This window comes from Rana temporaria, chromosome 4 (genome assembly GCF_905171775.1).
Source record: "Rana temporaria chromosome 4, aRanTem1.1, whole genome shotgun sequence".
In the NCBI taxonomy this organism is placed as follows: domain Eukaryota; kingdom Metazoa; phylum Chordata; class Amphibia; order Anura; family Ranidae; genus Rana; species Rana temporaria.
The window spans coordinates 446,808,378-446,832,325 of record NC_053492.1 but is presented as its reverse complement, the minus strand read 5'-3'; the positions used below and the strand labels follow the sequence as shown (position 1 = coordinate 446,832,325).

The 23,948-nt window shown below is 45.8% G+C and overlaps 1 protein-coding gene across 1 annotated transcript in view; it reads left to right on the top strand.

Annotated features, from left to right (window-relative positions):
- The window catches only part of LRPPRC (leucine rich pentatricopeptide repeat containing), a 253,528-nt gene that overhangs the window by 121,930 nt on the left and 107,650 nt on the right, over nt 1-23,948 (top strand). The window contains exon 23 of the mRNA XM_040351539.1: nt 1,127-1,334. Coding sequence (XP_040207473.1) covers nt 1,127-1,334 — 208 coding nt within the window. The remainder of the gene's footprint in view (nt 1-1,126; nt 1,335-23,948) is intronic.

Sequence of the window (23,948 nt, the reverse complement as noted above, 5' to 3'; positions counted from 1 at the left end):
TGTCGGGGCTTTGAGACGGCAGCGCCCCGGTGGGTTGTCGGGGCTTTGAGAGGGCAGCGCCCTGGGCTTGGCGGGGCTTTGACGGCAGTATAACCATTTCTGGTGATCGAAACCTACAACCCGCATTTTATAGTGAAAACAAACCAGATCGCTTTGGAAATCTGCTAGTGTTTATAGAACCCTTTGGTGTATAATAATTCTGTACTTTGAGTGTCATATACTGTAATCAGTGCTCATTGCATTACTGGGTAAGACCTAAAGGTGGTGCTGCATGTGATAACTAAAATATTTTTTCCCCAGTACAGAAGAGATATGGGTGGTGATTATTTAGACTGCAGTGCTGCAAATTAACTTGGGGAAAACCCCCGAAGAACTAACGATGAAGCTATAGAACTGTAAGAAATGACATTTTGATGGAAACAAAGGCACAGCGAACAAACAAGAGAGGAGAAAATCTGCTTGCTCGGGTTGCGCTCCACCCCCTTCGCATCCCCTTTGTAAAACGGTCAAAACATTTTGCCTGTGTGATAATTAAGAAACAACACAACGCAAATCCCCTTTACTTATCCCACACACCAAAATGTTTATTTCTGCCTTCCTAATGAGGCTTAATGAGCCTAATGTTTTAACACGCAGTCTGTTGGAAAGCTTTCATTGGCTCGGCTTGTCTAATTAGTATCGACACAGCAAACAGACCCTATCGGTATCAGGCCATTAGTCTGGCTGTATATACACTGTAAACACATCTTTATTATCTGGCCTCCTGACAAGCCATCTGCTGTAGAAACAATGGTGTGATTTAGCAGATGTTGGCGTTGAGCGATAAAAGCATCCATTTACTGGGATGGCGCAGCTATAGGGCAGACAGTACAGGGTTACGTGGTGCAGAGTGGGCACACGGTCTCCTATCTGTAATTTGTAGTCACAGTTGCATGGAAATGATAAAACCATGCTATTGTGGATTTATAATTGTAGTCTCGTTTAGAAATGCAAGTAGTAATTAACTTGAAATCGGCATTATACACCAGAATTTACATTCCTGCTGGGCCTGAAATGCTGTTTTAATAACAGTTTGTTTTCACTCCATGAAATTACCTAAGGGCCCTTTTGTGTTGCTTCATTTCAGATGCTATTAACATTCTAAAGGAGATGCAAGAGAGGGACGTGGCTGTCGACGAATACGCCAGTAGATTGTTCGTTCAAATCCTCAACACTTTGGCCATGAATGGTGACGTTGACGGTGTCAACCGATTGCACGAGCACCTCGTGATACTGGGCCTGGCTAAGCCGACTTCCACCCTCTGTTCCTCGCTGGTGATGGTGCACTTGCAGCAGTAAGTCAATTACAACGGTAACTCTTTGTATCCACAAGAATTGATAGTATTTCAAATAAGTTTGAGCAAATGATTTATAAAGCAAACAAATATGTACTCAAATGTCAAAAAATGTAGCTGCGCTAACCCCCCTAAAAAAGTTCCCTCTCAATAAAATAATCATAAGTCAAATGAAAATGTAATTTTCGGTCTCAGCTACATGTGAATTGAGTTTGGTGGTCTCATTCCGGCTCCCGGTGGGTGTGCTATGCGAGGTAAGCCTGCGCTTAGTACGCCCACCCCCCTCCCACAAAAACCACCACACTTACACACACTCGAAATTGGGTTAACATCACGCACTTTGACCACGCGGTCTCTAAAAAGAGAGGCGAAGGACTAACGGGGCTGGTTGAGCGGGCTAGATCCTCTCACTCCCTTATAGGGAGTCCCTCTGCCCCGTTGGGCTTCAAAGCGGAGCAGGTAGGGCGGGCTGTGTGGGAGGACCCCCTAACACACCCACCATTGCCACCCGGGGCATGGAGAAAGGTGGCAGATTGCCTCTGGGGGAGGCCTGCCTACTCCCAACTCCTGCAGTCCGGCTCCTCTCTCAAGTACACGCACAAAATACACTTTAAAAAAAAAAAATGAAAATGTAATTCTAAGTAGGAATAAGTCCTAGATAGGTTGAAACCAAAATCAATAAGACATGAATGAAAAAACGGGCTGTGAAAAAAAATGTCAATATGGTCAGTAAAGTCCAAAAATAAAATGATCCCCCGCTAGCTGTCAGGACAGGGGATCGGAGAGCAGGAGCCGGTTGCATCTATAACATGTTACAAAAGCTGAACTTATCCTTTTTAAGGTAAAAAAAAAAAAAAAGTTTCACTTTAACCACTTAACCCCCGGACCAAAATGCAGGTAAAGGACCAGGCCCCTTTTTGCGATTCGGCACTGCGTCGCTTTAACTGACAATTGCGCGGTCGTGCGACGTGGCTCCCAAACAAAATTAGCGTCCTTTTTTCCCCACAAATAGAGCTTTCTTTTTGGTGGTATTTGATCACCTCTGCGGTTTTTATGTTTTGTGCTATAAACAAAAATAGAGCGACAATTTTGAAAAAAATCTATTTTTTTACTTTTTGCTATAATAAATATCCCCCAAAAATATATAAAAAAAAATGTTTTCCTCAGTTTAGGCCGATACGTATTCTTCTACCTATTTTTGGTAAATATTTTTTTTTTTTTTTACTACTAATGGCGGCGATCAGCGATTTTTTTTTTCGTGACTGCGACATTATGGCGGACAATTTTGACAAATTTTTGGGACCATTGTCATTTTCACAGCAAAAAATGCATTTGAAATGCATTGTTTATTTTGAAATTACAGTTGCAGTTTGGGAGTTAACCACAGGGGGCACTGAAGGGGTTATGTTTCACCTAGTGTGTGTTAACAACTGTAGGGGGGTGTGGCTGTAGGTGTGACGTCATCGATTGTGGATCCCTATAAAAGGGAACACACGATCGATGACGGTGCCACAGTGAAGAATGGGGAAGCCGTGTTTACACACAGCTCTCCCCGTTCTTCAGCTCCGGGGACCGTTCGCGGGACTCCAGCGGCGATCGGGTCCCGGTCACGGAGCTTCGGCTGGGTACTGGCACAGGACGTACCTGTACGTGCATGTGCCCAGCCGTGCCATTCTGCCGACGTAAATGTGCAGGAGGTGGTCCTTTAAGTGGTTAAAATAACAAACATGTTATACTTCCCTCCACTGTGCAGTTCGTTTTGCAGAGAGCGGCCCCGATCAACGTCTTCTGGGGTCCCTCGGCGGCTGTCTCGGTCCTCCCCGCAATTGGTAACCCCAGTCATGCGAGAGCTCGCATGGTGGTCACTAATTGCGGGCGCGCTCCATGGCCACTTGGCCCCGCGTCACTGGATGTGATTGACAGCAGCGCCAGCCAATGGCTGCGCTGCTCTCAATCACGTCCGCTCTAGCCAATCAGTGGCCAGGCTGAGCGGCAAAGAGGATCTCAGGACTGCGCGGGACTTTCGAGAGGTCAGGTAAGTATAATGGGGGCTTGGAGGGGGGCGGCGTTATGCAATGTTTTTTCACCTTAATGCATAGATTGCATTAAAGCGGAGGTTCACCCAAAAATCAACTTTCTGCCATTAGATCCAGCATACTGCTGACATCTGCAGTATGCTGTTTTTTTTTTTTTTTTTTACTTATCGTTTTATCAGCGTTGTTGTCCGGCTCCGAGCGGGGATTCCTGCGGGGAATAGGCGTTCCTAAGCCAAGCAGATTTGATTGACGGGCTGCTAAAGCGCGTCACGCCTTCCGAAAATACCCGAAGTGACACTCGAGTGTTTACGGCGCCTGCGCCTGCCGTAGAGAGCTGACTGCGCAGGCGCCGTAAACACTCGAGCGTCACTTCGGGGATTTTCCGAAGGCGTGACGCGCTTTAGCAGCCCGTCAATCAACTCCGCTTGGCTTAGGAACGCCTATACCCGGAAGGAATCCCCGCTCGGAGCCGGATAACATAGGCTGATAAAACGATAAGTACAAAAAAAAAAAAAAAAAACAGCATACTGCAGATGTTAGCAGTATGCTGGATCTAATGGCAGAAAGTTGATTTTTGGTTGAAGTTCGCTTTAAGGTGAAACATTTATTTTCATTTACAACTCCTTTAAATGTATAGCGAGTCAATGTATGGCCGTACTGGGCAGGCTATAATCCTCAATTCTGGGAAAGAACCATAATCGCATGCAGAGAGAAACAAAGTCGCTAGGACGCTGGATTTGTAAAATTGTAAGCATATTTATTTACTATTACTACTTTTTTATTTAAATAAAACTTGCATATAGGCAAGGGTTCCGAGGTAGGAGGTATTCATTCAAATAACAGCAACCCTGACCACCAGACCAGTGATCCGGGTGATGGAGATCCCAACCTGCCAAAAGCACTAGTTTCACGGCCTCTTTATAACACTCCAGTGCTACCACCGATGCAGGGAAGTGGGCAGGCACAATGCGCTTTAGGAGCCCCTGAAAACGCATTACACCTGCCTACTTTCTAGCATCGGTAGTTGCATTGGTGTGTTAGAGGTAGGCCGTGAGACTCCGCTGTTGGCATGCTTTTTGGTGGGTCTGGGTCACTGATCTGGCAGTCTGTGTTGCGTTTACTTGATGAATACCCCCTACCTCAGAGCTCCACTTCCCTTGCCTATACGCAAGTGTGGATTTTTTTTGTAAAGAAATATAGTTACACTTTACTAATCCGACGCCCTGGCTACTTTGTTTCTCTCTGTAGATAATTTGTTTAAAGCGGAGCTCCAACCACAAATTTCATATCGACTTCCAGGTGGCCTTATATAGTGCCACCCTGGCTTTGGCCAATTACGGCTCTCTGTACAGACGGCACTGTGATTGGCCAAGCATGCGGGTCATAGTGCATGCTTGGCCAATCATCAGTTAGCAATGCACTGCGATGCCACAGTGAATTATGGGCCATGACGCGCCACTCAAATTTGTCGCGAACGGCCCATAACGTTCGCAATTCGACCGATCGAACATACGATGTTCGACTCGAACAAGAAGCTCATCCCTATTTCTCTGTAATCAAAGGTAGGAGACAGGATAATGTATAAGATAGGAGACAGGATCTCCTTAAAGCGGAGGTCCACACAAAAAGTGAACCTCCGCTTTTCAGAACCCTCCGGGACCTTTCAGGGGAGGTATAATGCATGTATTTGCACCCACTTCCGGGAATAGATACGCCCACCCCCCCTTTGCGCTGTATTCTGGGAAACTCACTGGTCCCAGAAGACAGTGGGGGACCAGTGAGGATGCGCCACGCGACTGGCGCATGCGCAGTAGGGAACCGGGCAGTGAAGCAGCAACGCTTCACTTCCTGATCCCCTCACAGAGGATGGCAGCGAGGGCAGGCGAGAGACGAACGATTGCTCGGCTTTGGCTGCCGATATCCCGGGCACCCTGGACAGCCAAGTGTCCATTTATTAAAAGTCACCGGCTGCAGTTTTTGTAGCTGCTGGCTTTTAATTTTCTTCTTTTTTTTTTTTTAGGTAGACCTCTGCTTTAAATAGGAACTGTGGTCTCACTGCAGCTGATCTTTGCCATATTACTGACTTAGTATGTAAGGTTGAAAAAAGACAATAGTCCATCCAGTTTAACCTGTGTAGCTGTCAATGTCGGTAATCATTTCCCATATCCCTGCATGTTGTGTTCACTAAGATGCACGTCCAAGAGTCCTTTTTATAAATATCAGAACCCCCATCTAACACCACCAATTGTGTAAGAGTGTTCCACATCCTTATCGGCCTGACAGTGAAAAACCCCCTACGCAGCTTAAGGTTCTCCAATCTAATTGTGTGGCCCCCGTGTTGTCTTGCACTCCCTGAGACTGAAATTTTTTCTTCCTACGCTGAGATTACCATTGAGATATTTGCATACTATGATCATATCTCCTCTCAAGCGTCTTCTCCTGGGAGAATATATTTAGCGCTTGTTGTACCTGTAGGTCCTACACCCTTCTTATTAATTTAGTTGTCCTCTTTTGGGCTCTCTCCAGTTACATCCATCCTGAGGATTGGTGACCAGAACTGGACAAAATACTCCAGATGTGGCTGGACCAGAATTTTAGAAAGTAGCAAGATTATTGTTTTATCTCTGGAGTATATTCCCCTTTTTATGCAAGCTAATAGTCTGCTGGTTTTGCTTGCTTACCACTCCTGCACTGTCCTTGTGTGGAGGGAGACATCTTGGTAAAGGAAGTATTTTGTTTCCTCCTGCCAAAGTCCCAAGTGGCAAGGAGAACAGTAAACCGCACAGAAGTAATATCACAAAATCCCATTCTAACTCTGCTAGGACTATCGATCAGTGGCAGCTGTACCTTAAATCTCACACTGCAGATACGCTATATTGCCAAAAGTATTGTGACTCCTGCTTTTACACGCACATGAACTTTAATGGCATCCCAGTCTTAGTCCGTAGGCTTCAATATTGAGTTGGTCAACCCTTTGCAGCTATAACACTTTCAACTCTTCTGGGAAGGCTGTCCATAAGGTTTAGGAGTGTCTGTGGGCCATTCTACCACAAGCGCATTTGTGAGGTCAGGCACTCATGTTAAATGAGAAGGCCTGGCTCGCAGTATCCGCTCTAATTCCATCCCAATTCACGTGCACTCGGTCCGTAGACATTTTAACTTGGGTTCGGCCTTCTTGAGATAACAACCGACGCGGCTAAGAAGCCGCTCGGCTGTTATCCCAAGCAATGCTTTTAAGTGCAAAGGAGGGATTTGGAGTCTTATAGAACCCACATCTCTCCATAAAGAGTACCCGTCGCTGCCTATTACTGTCATAAGGGATGTTTACATATAAATAAAACAATTAAATAAAAAAAGGTTTAAAGCGCCCCGTCCCTCCGTGCTCACGCGCACAAGATACCCATACATAAGTCGCAACCGCAAATGTAAACTGTGTTCAAACCACACATGTGACTTATCGCCACGATTGTTACAGCGAGAGCGATAATTCTTGTAGTCAGAGTCTTCGAGTATGAACTGTGATAACCCTAACACCCAAGGCCTGAGGTGTGCCTTGGCCTAGCTGGTCGGTATGCCTGAGAAGAGGGCATACCCTGAATGTGGAAATGTAGAAAGAGTAAAAAGTGTGTATGAAGCTGGGGGAACGGGTGGGTGGGGAACCTGAAAAGGCGCCAACACAGGACCCAGCGTGGGAGGAGGCTTAAGTACTCAGCAGACTCCTCCCACAAACACAGGCTAGCCTTCGGCCAGCCTTTACACTTGTAGTCAGAGTCTTCGAGTATGAACTGTGATAACCCTAACACCCAAGGCCTGAGGTGTGCCTTGGCCTAGCTGGTCGGTATGCCTGAGAAGAGGGCAAAAAGACACATATTTAGGTGTAGAAGGGTAGAGAACAATCCGTCCAGTGGAGTAGCGTGTACCTGGAAGGCAACCGTATACGTATCCACTATGACAGGAGAACCCCACCGACCCATGACTTTGTGAGAGAAGAAACCCCCTATAGAACCTGTGAAACCGCTCAGAACTCAATGACCCAAGAAGATGGATCAAGCCTGATGCCCGAGACAACCCCACCACAAAGAATTAACTGCTTGTGACAAGAGGATGCCTGGGGGAAATGGAGCAAGGGCCAAGCAGATTAAATCCTTCAACCGGGCACCGGTGAAGTGGCTCTGTGAAAATCCCCCAACCCCTGGCCTACCCATGCTGATATGGGGAAGTGAGAGGGTAATAGCCAAAAAGAACAACTGGCAGGAGAGTAAGTGTCAGCTACCTGGAGAAGGCATATAAGGCCAATGCACTAGGCAATAGTATCATGGCACATGGGAACCAAGCCAGACTCCCAGACTTAGGAACATAAACCAGTAAACAAGACAACAGACATGCAACAACAACCACCCCCTCTGCACCTACCTAAGTACGAGAACATGAGCAGACACGTCAAGACCACTGCGCGTGAATGAACCTGAAGACAGCCCCCCCCCCACCCTTGTGCGAGTGGTAAATGAGCCCGAGTAACCTGCAGCGCAGACACAGGCAATTAACTGAACACTCAGGGCTGGTGTACCCACGGAGCGTGGTGGGTAGTCGTATAGGTGTAAGAATGAATGTGCAACGTATGACGTATGGTATACAGGCGAGAAGATTGTGGTCAACAATCATTAAAAACGAAACCTCAGCCCGTATGGATCTGTAGACGTGACAGATCCCGAGATGCGAGTACTAGCTAACTAACCCAGGATGCAACATGACAAAGTACAACGACATGATGACCAACGAAACAACCCCACCATGACAGACAACGCTATGACCGTCACGCTGGGGCAGAAATGACAGAAACACAGAGACTGGGGCAGAAATGACAGAAACGCAGAGACTGGGGCAGAAATGACAAACGCAGAGACTGGGGCAGAAATGACAGAAACGCAGAGACTGGGGCAGAAATGACAGAAACGCAGAGACTGGGGCAGAAATGACAGAAACGCAGAGACAGGAACGCTGGGCCAGAAACGCAGAGACTGGAATGCTAGGACGCAGAGCCAGAAATGCCAAGTATGAGAATATGAACAAAACGTTTAGACCACTGTGCGTGAATGAACATGCCAACAGCCCCCCCCCCCCCCCTTGTGTTAAGAAACGAAACCTCAGCCCGTACGTATCTGTAGACGTGACAGATGCCGAGATGTGAGCACTAGCTAACCAACCCAGGTGCAACGTGGACAAGTAAATGACACATGGTAACCACAAAGAAGACAACGCTATGACAGACCAACCCTGACAGAAATCGTGGGGCCGAAACGCTACGACAGAAATCGTGGGGCCGAAACGCTACGACAGAAATCGTGGGGCAGAAAACGCTACGACAGAAATCGTGGGGCAGAAAACGCTACGACAGCAATCGTGGGGCAGAAAACGCTACGACAGCAATCGTGGGGCAGAAACGCCACGACAGCAATCGTGGGGCAGAAACGCCACGACAGCAATCGTGGGGCAGAAACGCTACGACCGAAATCGTGGGGCAGAAACGCTGCAACAGATATCGTGGGGCAGAAACGCTACAACAGAAATCGTGGGCAGAAACGCCATGACAGAAAACGTGGGGCAGAAACGCTACAACAGAAATCGTGGGCAGAAACGCCATGACAGAAATCGTGGGGCAGAAACGCTATGACAGAAATCGTCGGCCGGAAATGGTATGACAGAAATCGTCGGCCGGAAATGGTATGACAGATAACGTGGGCAGAAATGGTATGAGAGAAAATGCTGAGCCTGACACGTCGAGGCAGAAATGCCATGACAGGAACCTGGGGCAGAACGCTAAGGGAGAAACGCTGCGCCTGAACACTGAAGATGCTGATGAGAACATGACTCGCACGAGAAACGTAACTCAAGAGGACCTAACTCGCATGAGAAACGTCATCGCATGAGGACACGTAATCGCATGAGGACACGTAATCGCATGAGGACACAAGCATGAAAACGTAATGCATGAGAAACGTGGTCGCATGAGAACGCAATCGCATGAAAAAATGTAATCGCATGAGGACATAAGCATGAAAAACGTAATGCATGAGACAACATAATGCTTGAGAAACGTGGTCGCATGAGAACGTAACACATGAAACGTAATCGCATGAGAAACTACCCTGGGAAACAATTGCATGCGAACTACCATGTGAACTGTAATCGCATGAGAACGTAATCGCGTGAGAACTACCATGTGAAACGTAATCGCCTGAGAAACGTAAACATATGACATGATTCATGAGAAACGTGATCGCATGAGAACTACCATGCGAAATGTAGTCGCATGAGAACTACCATGCAAACTGTAATCGCATGAGAAACGTAACCCACAAGGACATGACTCGTGAGAGAAACGTGATTGCATAAAGACGTGATCGGATGAGAACTACCATGTGAAACGTAATCGCATGAGAAATGTAATCGCATGAGAAACGTAAACACATGAGGACATGTCTCATGAGAAACGTGATCGCATGAAAACTACCATGCGACATGTAGTCGCATGAGAACTACCATGCCAACCGTAATCGCATGAGAAATGTAAACAAGGACAAGCCTCGTGAAAACCAAGATCGCATAAGAAACGTGATCGCATGTCAACGTAATGCACGAGAACTACCATGTGAAACGTAATCGCATGAGAACGTAATCGCATGAGAAACGTAAACACATGAGGACATGACTCGAGACACGTGATCGCCTGAGAACTACCATGCAAAATGTAGTCTCATGAGAACTACCACACGAAACGTGATCGTATGAGAAATGTAAACACAAGGACGAGCCTCGTGAAAACCAAGATCGCATGTGAACGTAATGCACGAGAACTACCATGTGAAACGTAATCGCATGAGAAATGTAATCGCATGAGAAACGTAAACACATGAGGACATGTCTCATGAGAAACGTGATCGCATGAAAACTACCATGCGACATGTCGCATGAGAACTACCATGCCAACCGTAATCGCATGAGAAATGTAAACAAGGACAAGCCTCGTGAAAACCAAGATCGCATAAGAACGTGATCGCATGTGAACGTAATGCACAAGAACTACCATGTGAAACGTAATCGCATGAGAACGTAATTAATCGCATGAGAAACGTAAACACATGAGGACATGACTCATGAGACACGTGATCGCATGAGAACTACCATGCGAAATGTAGTCGCATGATAACTACCACACGAAACGTGATCGCATGAGAAACGTGATCGCATGAGAAGATCGCATGGGAAACGTCACCGCATGAGAACGTCACCGCATGAGAACGTCACCGCATGAGAACGTCACCGCATGAGAAACGTCATCGGATGAGAAACGTCGTCGCATGAGAACGTCGTCGCATGAGAACGTCGTCGCATGAGAAACGTAAATATTTGGAACATGACTAACCTGAGCAACGTGACATGAATGCATACTGAACCTGACTGAAAAATGCACTCACTAACTGTAACACTGATCACACACCCACTCCAACCAATCCTGGCAGAAAGGTGAAACACCCCCCCCCCCCCTCACGCCGCCGTCGTGCAGCAGCGTGTACCCGGAGAAGTAGGTGAGCTCCCCCCACCGTGCGCCAGAACGCATGGAGCCAGGGAGAACCGGGAAGCGTCCCCTCCATGACGCACGTGGTTCCCTCCTAGCACAACCCCGGGAGCTGAATGGTGGACAGTCTCCCCCCATGCTGCCAACGTGACCCCCCCCCCCGCATGGACAGCGGGTGGCCCTGTAAGTTCCAGCGTGCGCCCGGAGGAGTAAGAGGGTGGGTGAATGGACGGACCCCCCCCCCCTCATGAGCTTGTAACCGACAGGGAGGAGGAGTGGGCGACCCCCGCAAAATGCCGGCGTGTGCCCGGAGGAGTGGGAGGGTGGATGGACGGACGGCCGGCCCCCCTCCCTCTCGTACAGCAGTGTTCACCCAGAGAATAGGTGTGCTCCCCCTCGTGTGAGCCCGAACCTTGAGGACCATGCAGGCGTCCCCTCCATGACGCACGTGTTTGCAGTCAGTGAGGAGAACCGGCCGGTGGAGGGACGAACCCCCCCTCTGCATGAGCGCCGGGCGAAGCAGGTGGGCGGTCGCCCCATGCTGGAAGGAACACGGGGATGGCAGAGAGAAGCGGACGGCGCGGATTTGAGCCCAGCGAAGGGTGGATGGATGGACAGAAGACCTCCTCCCCCTCCAGCGGCAGCACCATGGGAAGCGGGCGGGCGGCTCCCTGATGCGCTGGAGAGAGAGGGTGGATGAAGGATGGACGCACATCCTTCCCGCAGCCCCGCGGCATGAGCGCCGGCAGAAGCGGGCTGATGCACTGTAGAGAGTGGGTGGAGGATGGCCGGACGACCTTCCCGCAGCCCCCCGACATGAGCGCCGGGAGAAGCGGGCGGGCTGCACCCACGATGCTGGTGAACCCCAGGGATAAATGGAGGGGGGTGGGTGGGCAGGAGGTCCACCGTTGTGCCCAGGAGAGGAACCCCTTGCTGCGGCCAAACCACCGCTCTGTCTGGAACCGGAAGTGACGTCCGCCGGCCGGTTCAAACACCTGAAAAGGCGCCAACACAGGACCCAGCGTGGGAGGAGGCTTAAGTACTCAGCAGACTCCTCCCACAAACACAGGCTAGCCTTCGGCCAGCCTTTACACTAGTTCAAGACCTCCTCTGTAACTCCAAACTGATAACCTGTAGAAATGTTTAAAGAATCGCTTATGGAGATTTCACGTTCTGTAGTTGGTCACTATTCCATGTGTGTGTAATTTTTAAGCATAACATGGGGGGGCTGGGTAGGAGGGGGCTGTGTAATGTAAAGGGGTCCAGAAGTGCGAGGCTGTGTAATGGGGTCCTGAAGTGCGGGGCTGTGTAATGTAAAGGGGTCCTGAAGTGCGGGGCTGTGTAATGTAAAGGGGTCCAGAGGTGCAAGGGGGGCTGTGTAATGTAAAGGGATCCAGAAGTGCGAGGCTGTGTAATGTAAAGGGGTCCAGATTATTATCTTTGCAAGTGAATGTGACCCTCCATGCATTCACATACATTAAATCCGGCCCATAATTGTAAAAAGGTTGCCGGCCCCTGCTTTACAGGCTCAAAAAATAAATGCATATTTTTTTTTTTTTATCTGCAAAAACAAAAATATAATTTTATTTTCTAAAAAGTGAACTTATCCTTTAAATCCTAAAATTGTCCCTCAGCCTTTGTCATTGTTACCCATTGCAACCAGTTAGATGTGCAGAACCTCAAATCCAACCGTCACCTCCAGCATGTATCGGTATGTTGCGATCAAGCTTCAGTTGTCAAAGTGTAAAGATCATTTCTAACCTTTGTCCCCTAAAAATTGGGGCTTCTTTTCTTCATTTCCAAGCACCATCACCAGTTTAAAGTTGTCAGATCTGCACGTTATCCTCCGCCATCTCTTATACGTTGGCATATTTTAGTGTTTTTTTTTTCTCCTTGCCACAATGTTAAAAGGTAGTTTGGTTCTCTTACACAATTATCGCAATTAGAAATTTAGCATTGAAGGCAGAGGAATAAAGCAGGAGCTTGCCCTAACGGGACAAGACAGCGATAAGATGGCTGCTCGTCAAGGATCGCTGGGTCGTAATTAAGTTACATTCACGGCTATTGGGTTTTGAAGGATGATTGGTAAATGACTGGCTTGATGTGCTTTGTACGGACACCGTTCGATAGGGCTTCCTATTTTCTTCTCTCTTTTTTTTTTTTCCCCTCTCCCTTTCTCTGTCAGAAAATCCTGTAGTGTCTGATAATGTAAATGTGGCATTTTTATGCTGAACAAAAGAGCAAGGAAATGAGCTATCCTGTCTAATCATTCAGTTGTTTAACACAGACTTCCAGTGTAGACTTAATTGGCTGGAAAGCACTTGACATGTGAAGTTAGCACTGTTCGAAATGCATGTTTGAGTAAATTTTTAAATAAGTGACAGCTAAATTGTACCTAGGGAAATTACAAAGCCTTCAACACAGTTAATTTTTTTTTTTTCCTCCTCCTTTTGGCGATGATTAGTTGTAATTGCAACACCAGTCTCCTTGAAGACTCCCCTTTATTGTGGCTGAGCAGAAAAGGTGCAACTAGGGATTTTGCACCATGAGGACCCAGTATGCAAAAGCCCCCTTTCCTTCCAGCAGAGCAAAGCTATTTTAATCACACTAATGCAATTCAGGTAGAATTGGGGTGCCTAAAGTGTTACGAAACCCACAACAGTCAAATCAGTCTGTATTTGCCGTAAAGCATGCTTGTTGTACTCACTGTGGAACCAAAGGGGTTGTAAACCTTCATGTTTTTCAGCATCCTTTGCATTAAGGTGAAACAACACCTTGCACTCTCGGGGGGACCCCCAGCCCCCCGTTTTACTTACCTGAGCCACAAAATGCTGTGGGCGCCATTTCGTGATGGTTTCCCCCAACTTGCGGTGTCTCTTTTTTGGAGATTGATGGCAGCGCAGCCATTGGCTCCCACTGCTGTCAATCAAGGCAATGATGCGGCGCGCCGAGGGGCGGGGCCGAGTGATACAGTCGGCGGCTATGGCCGCCGACTGTATCACTGGAGCACGCCCGCAAGCTAACCCCCCTTGGGAGAGCACTTCCCAGAACAGGGTTTAGCTGTAGCGGGGAGGAGCCAAGACAGCTGCAGAGGGACCCCAGAAGACCAGGATTGGGGCCACTCTGTGCAAAATGAACTGCACAGTGGAGGCAAGTATGATATGTTTGTTGTTTAAAGAAAAAAATACCTTTACAACCCCTTTAATCCTCTGCATTGTGAAAAAAGGGATGTTTTGATCCTGTCTACTCTGATCCTCCGCTTCTTCCACTGTCCCCAATCCATCTCCTGATAGTACAGAGCCTTTGGAGTCACTTTGCACATGCTCAGTTTGGTGTGTATTGCTTTTTTATTGGGGGGGGGGGTGCATCTGATCAGCACAGGGGCCCATCAGCACTGTTCAGACAGAGGGTTAAGGGTCATGCAGCCTCATAGGACAGTCAGAGGAGATTGAAAACTCCCCCTAAAAACTTTAAGCAGACACTGATAGAACTCACAAGACTGCTATAAACTGCTGATGAGAAAAGGGTATATTTACTAAAATAATTGCATTTCCATGTTCTGTGTACTGTAGGAGACCAGATATAGTAAATGCAGGGTCCTGGGTTTAGCAACACTTTAAGAGTCTGAACTGAAAGAACAGTAGATAAGATCAGTTTGGGAAAATGTATGAGTTTCTTCACAAATGCCCACATTGCACCAGTTCCTGAGCATTATTAGGCTACTTGTGCATTTCTGTTGACTTTTAGAGACAAGTATTTCTGATATTAAAGGATAAGTTCACCTTTAAAAAAAAAATAATAATAAATGCACATCTTTTTGAAGGAAAAAATAAATGTTTTTTTTATTAGAATCAGCAGATCGTGGGTACAACCCTCAGGCTCCTGCAGACACAGTGTAACCGTTTGCCTGTACCTTACACGGACAGGAAGATTCCATGAACTACCTAGAGTGCTTGTCGGTGCCCTGGTAGTACATTGAGAACTGCCAGCTGACATGGATGATGGTAGTTGCAGTTCTCATTCAGAAAACTCTGTAAATGAATGACTGCTGTTTTTTTTTTTTTTTATTGTGACAGTGGATGTGCAGAGAAAATCCCCGGCCCGATGTCAAAACGGGGAAGGACTGGGAGCAGTTAGTTTAGTAATATGTTGCACCCTAAAAATTAGTAGAAAATGGGGAACTTATCCTTTAACAAATGCGCACATACACAAGCCCTTGGAAATATTTTTTACATTTTTTTTTTGTAAAACAAAGGCATGGGGCCTTGTTTTCCGCATACAAAAAAGGCATCCAGATTCGTTAGTCCTGGCATCCCTGTGGTAGGCCATGGCACTGAATTGTCACTGTAAAGAGAAGCCCCATTTTTAACACAGAAACAAGGTCACTGGAGACGACAAATTTAGCTTCTTCATGAGCAGTGGTCTGAATTGGTGCTTATTTTTTTTTCCCCAGGTCCCACTTTCCTGGCCAGGCAGTTCTGCTTGATTTCTAAGTTCTTTTTTACATTTGTTTTGCCAGTTACTTTTTGCCTATCGCTTTTCAATCACTAGCAGAATTAGAACACCATTTGCCAGCATTTCCAGAGCATTGATATTGCATTTGCAAAGCTTTTTTCCTAGCTGTGCACAGTATCAGCAGAGCTGGCCAGAACCCCGCTAAGCAGGAAAACAATACTCTGATAATTTGAAAGCCACTCCAACTTCATTTCAGTGTAGTGTGTGACAATGGCCAGTAACCGATGCAAGCAGCATTTAACACAAAGAAGCACCGACCATGTCCTGTCTCATCTGTACTGCTTCATTGCCACACCGATAGACAAAGGAGGACTATGTTGTTCTACCCCATTTTACCTTAAGAGGGAGACTTTTTGCATTGCTCCATTAACCCACTTAGCGTTCATTAAGTGTTTGTTACACCAACATTTCATATTCCTGATACGCTATATTGCCAAAAGTATTGACACCTGCCTTTACACGCACATGAGCGATAATGGCGTCTTAGTCCGTAGGGTTCAATATTGAGTTGGTCCCCACTTTGCAGCTATAACAGCTTCAACTCTTCTGGGAAGGCTGTCCTCAAGGTTTAGGAGTGTGTTTATGGGAATGTTTGACCATTCTTCCAGAAGTGCATTTGTGAGGTCAGGCACTGGTGTTGGATGAGAAGGCTTGCTTTGTGCACTGGTGCGGAGTCATGTAGGTACAGGCCAGGGCCATCCCCAAAACGTATTAAACAAAGTTGGGATCATGAAATTGTCCAACATGCCTTGGTACGCTGACGCCTTAAGAGTTCCCTTCACTGGAACTAAGAAACCAAGCCCAACCCCTGAAAAACAACCTCACATCATAATCCCCCCTCCAGCAAATGATTTAGAGGGGTGGCCCAAAATGTTTTGCAATATAGTGTGGATGAGCAAGTTTGGGGTGGAGACACCCGATGGAACACCTTTTGGGGTGAATTATAGCTGCAAAGGGTGGGCAAATATCGAACCCTATGGACTAAGGCTGGAATGCGATTCAAATTCACGTGCACATAAAGGCAATACATTTGGCAACTTGTATGAAGATGACGCCTGTTTTTTTGTATTGCTGCCTTTGTGTGAAATACCTGGTATTTCTACCAGTCCCTCTGCTTTACTATTAAAACTGAGCAGGAGAGCACATCATGGTCCGTTCTCTAGCTGGGAACTCAGCCTGCTCTCCTCCAATAATCAGACTTGTCCTGAGAACCCCCCCCCCACTTTTACTGGGAAGTTCAGTGTTCTGTTGCTGCTCCTCCCCCAGCTCTTATGCAGCTGAGAACAGAGGGAATGTGATCACTTAGAGGGAAAAAAGGGTATTGATTTTTTAATATCTATACACAAATAATTTGCAGTTTTTATCATTTTAATCTAAGTTGTTTACAACGTGATCGTTCAGTCACTTTAAGCTAGAAAAATGTTCAACAAAAACTTTCTAAAGCCTGTATTAAAGCGGAGTTCCAGGCTTTTTTAATGTTTATTAAAAGTCAGAAGCTACAAAAAGCATAGCTGCTGGCTTTTAATAAACAGATGCTTACCTGCTCCACGGTCCATCGACGCGCCGGCTGGAGCTCTGCTCCCTCTCCGGCCGGCGTCTTCATTCTTTTTTTTTTTTGTAAATCTGTTTATTGAATTTTAAAACATTCAACAGAAAGAAGAAAACAGACATTGGTCATGACAAAAATTGGCTAAGGTACATACCGAAATATGATTCGAGGCAATCTGGTTACATAAAATAAGGTGGGGAGCTCAAGTCAACACAATGGTCTCAGCAGGCCATCGTTCACGGGTAGAAGGACAACTCCGGGCAAAAAAAAAAATAGGGGGACAAAAACCCCTGCAGCTCAGAGACACACGATATATTACAGTCGTAGAATCCTATACAACATCAGGGAGGCGTCTTCATTCTTAGTGTGGGCACCCGGTCGTGACAGCTTTCGGCTTCACGGCCAGGCACTCGCTGCGCATGCACGAGCGGCGCTGTGCACTGTGATTGGTCAGGCGATCGCCTGGGACTTGTCACGCGTGACGTATCACCTAAGCAGTCCCTGGGCGGAAGGAGGAAGTGGGACAGGAAGTCCCACTCCTCCTGAAGCCCCCACTCCCCCCACAAAAAAATGACATGCCGAATGTGGCATGTAAGGGGGCAAGGAGTGGATTAAGCGGAAGTTCAAGCTTAAAGTGGAGTTCCACCTAAAAGTGGAAGAGAACAAGGAGAAGGTATCTTAAAATCTAAAAACCTTCCATAATGCCTCTTGTATACTGTATAGACGTCTTTATTATAACAAGGGAGCAGGTGGAGATGGAAAGTAGAAACTCAAAGGGATTCTAATCCCACTTAATTTACACAGTGGACCCAATACGAAAAAGAACAGGCCTTGGAAAATGTTCTATGAAAAAATCAAGTGGTTCTAAAGAATAATTTTTTATTTATGTGTTTTTTTTAATTTTAGAAATGAATATTTAGAATGTGTAGACTGGTGTTCTAATTGTGTTGAAAGATCCCTTGTTTTATTTGCCAACTTCCATTTGGTCACTAGAATTTGCCGAGTTGAAAGGGTTATCTCTAATACCAGAAAGGTGTCTTAGTCATCTTTTCACTCCATGACTGCATCTACTTAAGAATTAAGCTGAAAGGATTTGCCCTTACATTATTTTCACCATCCTACCCTCTAATTCCCATTTTAGCATCCTCTAGTGGTTTCAGGTTTTGAGAGCTTTTCAATCAATCAACTAAGCCCTTAGGTAAATTGCTGCTTAGCTAAAGTTTTGAGTGTAATGTCTTAACTCGCACACTAATATCAGTCTATATATATATATATATATATATATATATATATATATATATATATATATATAGTGTGTGTATTGATATATAGATCTATATCTCTTAATTGTATAGTACATGGCTTGTAGTCATATGATTGAATGCTGGCACAGGCTTTGCTGGGGACACTGCCCACTTCAAAGGACTCCAGTTTTGTGCTACTGTCCTCTTAAAGCAGAGTTCCACCCAAAAAATTTAACTTGCGCTTTTCGGAGAAACCTACCTGCCGCGTTCCTTCAAAAAATTGTATCTAGAACAATTTATGCTCTTTTGAAGGCAAAGGGCGGTCATACCAAATTTTGATTTAGATTTCTCCTTTTCATTTTTTTTTTATTTTGTTAATTGATAAAAAAAAATAACATTTCTGTTTCTTAAAGGCATTGGGGCACGGCTGTGCTTGGCTGAAAAAATTCCCACCTTCCCTCCTGAAGACTCCTGGGATGTCTGGCATTTTATTTAAAGAAAAAAGTGTGCGGTCTCTTTAAATCTTAGAAATTGGTAGAACATAAAATGAACAGTCAGTCAATGTTATCAAACAAGGAATGACTATAATATCAGAGATCATTAAAAATTTAAATTCCTGAGCTACTGTTAAGGTCTTAAGAGTTACTCACCACCAGTTGCCCTGAAAAGTGCTGATTCAAAAGAGTCAAGCCTTTTACCAAACAGTAATGATCTCAAAAAGAGATCACAAGCCCGTTGTATCCAAAGAAGGGTCGATGCTCTCACCATCATTACTTCCAATTAGGTTTGTGACCCTGTCAGGTTACAGCAAAGGTGTCCCCACGGTAAAAGTATGCTGCCGAGGCCATGTGCCACCAAACTCACTCCAACACAACCATTGGTTGAAAAACAGAAAGGGAGAAGCCTCATAGTGCAGTAATTATGAATAAAGTTTTATTAAGATGGTTTTTGAACTTGCATGTAGAAGGAAAAATCAAGCGGTCCCGTCAGCGCGCCTGTGCGTGATGACGGCACAGATCTAGCTCCACCCCAGGGACTGCACACTTTTTGTTTTTTTTTAGGATAAGTTCACCTTTCATTACATGTTACACCCATATTTTGGATGTAACCGGTTATGAAATGACTTGGCACAGCTCCCCTGCTTTTACAGCTCAGCTAGCAGGGCATCTTCTCCCCCTGCTAGCTGTTGGAAAAAAACATGCACACTGTCGCGCGGGGCGCCGCCTGCATCACTCATTCACACCTGACAGCCTTAGCGGATGTTGGCTTGTAGTTCTCAATGGCGCTGTGGTAGTTCATTGATTCTTCCTGTCCGTATGTATTGGCTTGCTTGTAGGAGACCTACAGTACATGGCATTGACGATCTGCCGATCGTTGGTGCAATGCTTTACAGGCTCCTCCAACAAAAAATAATTACCTGCAAAAAAAAAGTGCATTTATTATTTTTTGTCAAAAGGTGAACTTTATCCTTTTAATATAGTTTGATTGTTGGTGCCTAGGCCTGTAAACCAGGATGTAACCAAAAATAATTACTTTTTTTTTAAATAAAAAAGTTTGAAACCAGTAAATATGATATATAGATACAGGTATATCTATTTACTAGTGCTAGCAGCATAAGGTTTGAGTGTTGATTAAGAGGGTTTAGTTTGGGTTCAATATACAGCATTTTTTTTTTTCACACCTGCCTCAAACTTTTTCACAGTACTGTATATTAACTTGGAAAGAAACAATTTTGTGCATACAAAAGTTTCTTCACAAAATACTAAAATAAATCTTATTACGAGTTTTTTTATAAGTGTTCTAGAAAAAAAAATGTTGTGCACAAATTGCTAGTTTATGCCTTCAAGACAATTAGGAATGCCCCCTAAGGGTTTGGCAGCGTGTCTGTTACTGAAAAGTTACCTGTCTGCCCTTTCACCCAGAAAATAGCTGAAAGTGTAAATGGATTATATTTAGTGATAGCAAACATTCATTTTTTTTTTTTTTTTTTAACTATAACCCGTTTTCTATTACAGCAGGGTAAAGCAAACCTTTCAGTTCCTTTTACCTTTATAAAAAATAAAATTACTGCAGACACGGCAAGGTATTTAATACTTTGTTAATTAGAATAGCTGCCGTTCCTCAGGTCCTCGTTTTTTGTCTTGCTTTTCTCCATCTATAATTGAGGGAGCAATCTTGGTAGAAACAGGGCCTTGCTTCCTCATGTCGGCTGTCCCCTTGGTTACTGGTGATCTGATGACTGGGTGGGGTCATATTGAAAAAGCATTAGGAGAGATGGAGAAAGCGCAGACCCACAGATGAAGCACGGAGATCCTTGTACTGCAGGTCCTCAGATACAACTTCCTCTCCAGCAAGGAGAACTGTGAGTAACACCGTAGTAACATCACCAAATTGCACTCTAAATTTTGTGCCTTTTCTGTAGATAGACAGACAGCTAAGAGACTCAAGGCACGGGAACACCACTGCTCATTTTCAGGAGCATTTAAGCCAAAACATAACTCTTTCAAGGTGCTGCCTAGGCACAATTTCTAGAATCTAGAAACCGCCTGTAATACAGGATATCCCTCTTTTTACAAGCTGTTGGATACTGTGAAAATCTTTATTCCTGGGATGTCCCATGCTTCCTGTCTCAAAACTTCCTGCCCTGAGGGGGGTAATAGCTTGGGGTCATCTGTGAAGCAGCTGTGAAAAAGTTCCTGACAAGGACTCACCCCTTAGTCCCTCCTACTCCAAGGGGAAAACAACTTTCATTGCTTTCACCACAACTAGTTTCTTAACGGAAGAGGGAGTTTGGGTCTTTGTCAGGAACTTTTTAAAGTTCGGGTCTTCTGTAAAGAGGCTGTTAGAGGACGGGCATCCCTGCAGTGAATATTTCTGCAGGGTTGTTACCTGCTCAACCTGGAACATCCTTCATCACAGGTAAGTTAGTTCACTAAAGCTGCTTGTTTTTTTATTTTTCTCCTGATAAGACAGCCTTTTGAGTCACTCTGCACATGCTCAGTTTGGTATGCATTGCTGGATAGGCTTTTTTTTTCTCTTGGTGGTGCATGTGATCAGCACAGGGCCAATCATCACTGTCCAGACAGAGTGTCAGGGATCATTCAGCCTCAAAGGACAGAGGAGAATTAAAACTCCTACAAGCTTTAGCCAGACTGTGATAGAAGTTCAGGTAGAATTAGGATGCTTAAAGTGTTACTAAACCCACAACAGTAAAATCAGTCTGTATATGCTGTAAACCATGCTTGTTATACTTGCTTTGGAACCTAAGGGGTTAATCCTCAGCCATGTTTAAAAGGGATGTTTTGATCCTGTCTTCTCTGGTTCTTCAACTGTCCCCAATCCATCTCCTGATATTACAGAGCCTTTGGAGTCACTCTGCACATGGTCAGTTTAGTGTGTATTGCTGAAAAAAAAAGAGAGTGAGCGGTGGGTGTTGTACATGTGATCAGCACAGGGCCAATCAGCACTGTCCAGACAGAAGGTCAGGGGTCCTGCAGCCTCATAGGACAGTCAGAGGAGAAGGAATACTCATCCTATAATTTTTAAGCAGAGACTGCTAGAAGTCACAAAACTGCTATATACTGCTGATGAGAAAAGGTATTTAGCAGTTTATATTTACTAAAATAATGGCATTTCCAAGTTCTGTGTACTGTGGGAGACCAGATCTAGTGAATGCAGGCTCCTGGGTTTTGTAACACTTTTTTGCCGCACGCATTCGCATCTCGTACGATGATGTCTGATAACAAATATATAGAGTTGAGGCATGCCTAAAGAAACCATTGTATCCAATCAGGTAGGTACAACAGTGTTGGCTCTCAAGGAGATTGTACAATCTGATCGTTGCGTATTTGGCCAGCTTTAAAAGGTTTAATTTGTAATATATGCACTTGGGGGCAGCCGTATTTGCTCATTACATACACAGGCCTTGTTTCCTTCCAGCTACAAGATAGTCCCCTCCCTGGTTTGTTGCATCCAACCTGCCTGTGTGAGCAAATATAGGAGTCTTGGCAGAACTTCTGGAGCAGGGCATCATTGCTCGAGTCCTTGTGGTGAAATTTAGAGGTTTTTTTTTTCCAACCTGCTCATAGCTCTCAAAGCAAAAGTGACATCTGGCTGGATCTCCATGCCCTTAAATGTTTTTGTTCAGGCTGAGAAATTTTCGATGGATCCATAAGGTCTGTCTTAGTCTTCCTTCTTCAGGAAGACTTTCTGGGCTCTGTAGACATCAAGAATGTGTACCTTCATGTCCCCATTCTCTCAACACATCACCAATTCTTTTGGAACAGGTTCTGAAGGACAACATAGCCCTCGACCTCACTTCTGCATGAGTGCCCTGGAGCTGATGGTCGCCACCTCTGGCAATTCTATTTGATCTACTTGATAACTACTCCTAACATCCTAGTCATCTTGGGACAAATCGGTCCAGTCTTTGGATAAACCAGTTTTTCTGACCAAAGACCGTGACTGAGTGGCTTAGAAATTCAATTCTGGAGTCAGAAGTTCTCTATTCCAGTTTTCTGTATGAATCTCACAACAGATGCCAGTCTGTCAGGTGGAGAGTCCTGGGCACCCAATTCGTGCAGGCGACTGGGGGTTTAAAGAATTTAATCTCCCTTTCAACATTCAGGAACTTTAAGGTGATTTTGTTGTTCTGCAGTTTTGTTCCTCTAGGTCAGGGATATGCAATTAGCGGACCTCCAGCTGTTGCAGAACTACAAGTCCCATGAGGCATAGCAAGACTCTGACAGCCACAAGCGTGACACCTAAAGGCAGAGGCATGATGGGAATTGTAGTTTTGCAACATCTGGAGGTCTGCTAATTGCATATCCCGGTGATCTGACATGCTGGTTCCAGCTATCGTGGAAGTTCCAGCGCATGCGCGAACTGATGCGCTGAGATGGTTCCAGCCATCGGGAAAGTTCCTTCAAGCACTGCGCAGGTGCAAACTTGCTGACGGAAATCCCCGAACGGCGGCCGGCATCCAGGGCGACGTGGATAGTGAGGTAAGTGGCCAGTCGGCCTCACGTCCTCGCTGCGCTCGGACGGCTCGCTTCGCTCGCTCGGCCTCCTGGCTCTTTTTTTAACATCCTCCAATCCACGGGGATGTTAAAGAATGAGCCTGGATGCCGGGCGAGGTTCGGGGATTTCCGTCGGGAAGTTTGCGCCTGCGCAGTCAGTGGAGGAACTTCCCCCATAGGGGAACATTCAGGACAAGTCACCGGCTCTAGGTTATAGGGTACAGATCCAGTTGAACAGTATCATGGCCGTGGCATACATCAACCATCAGGGAGGAACCAGAAGTTTTATGCTTCTAGAGAGGTAGATCAGATTCTGCCTTCGGCATAGCAATCCCGTTTGCATTCTGTTAAACTGTCAGATTTCCCCAGCACAGCCTGGAGCTAGGGAATGGTGCCTACCCCTGGAGGTGTTTCTAGACTTGTCACAAGTGGGTTATGCCAGATGTAGACCTCCAGGTTCAGCAACAAATTCAACAGATTTGTTTGCAAGTGCAGGGGTCTCAAACTGGCGGCCCTCTAGCTGTTGCGAGACTACAAGCCCCATGAGGCACTGCAAGACTGACAGTTACAAGCATGACTGCCACAGGCAGAAGTGTCATAGGACTCGTCATTTCACAACAGCTGGAGGGCCACTAGTTTGAGACCCCTGCTCTAGTGGAAGCAGTGGATGCTTTAG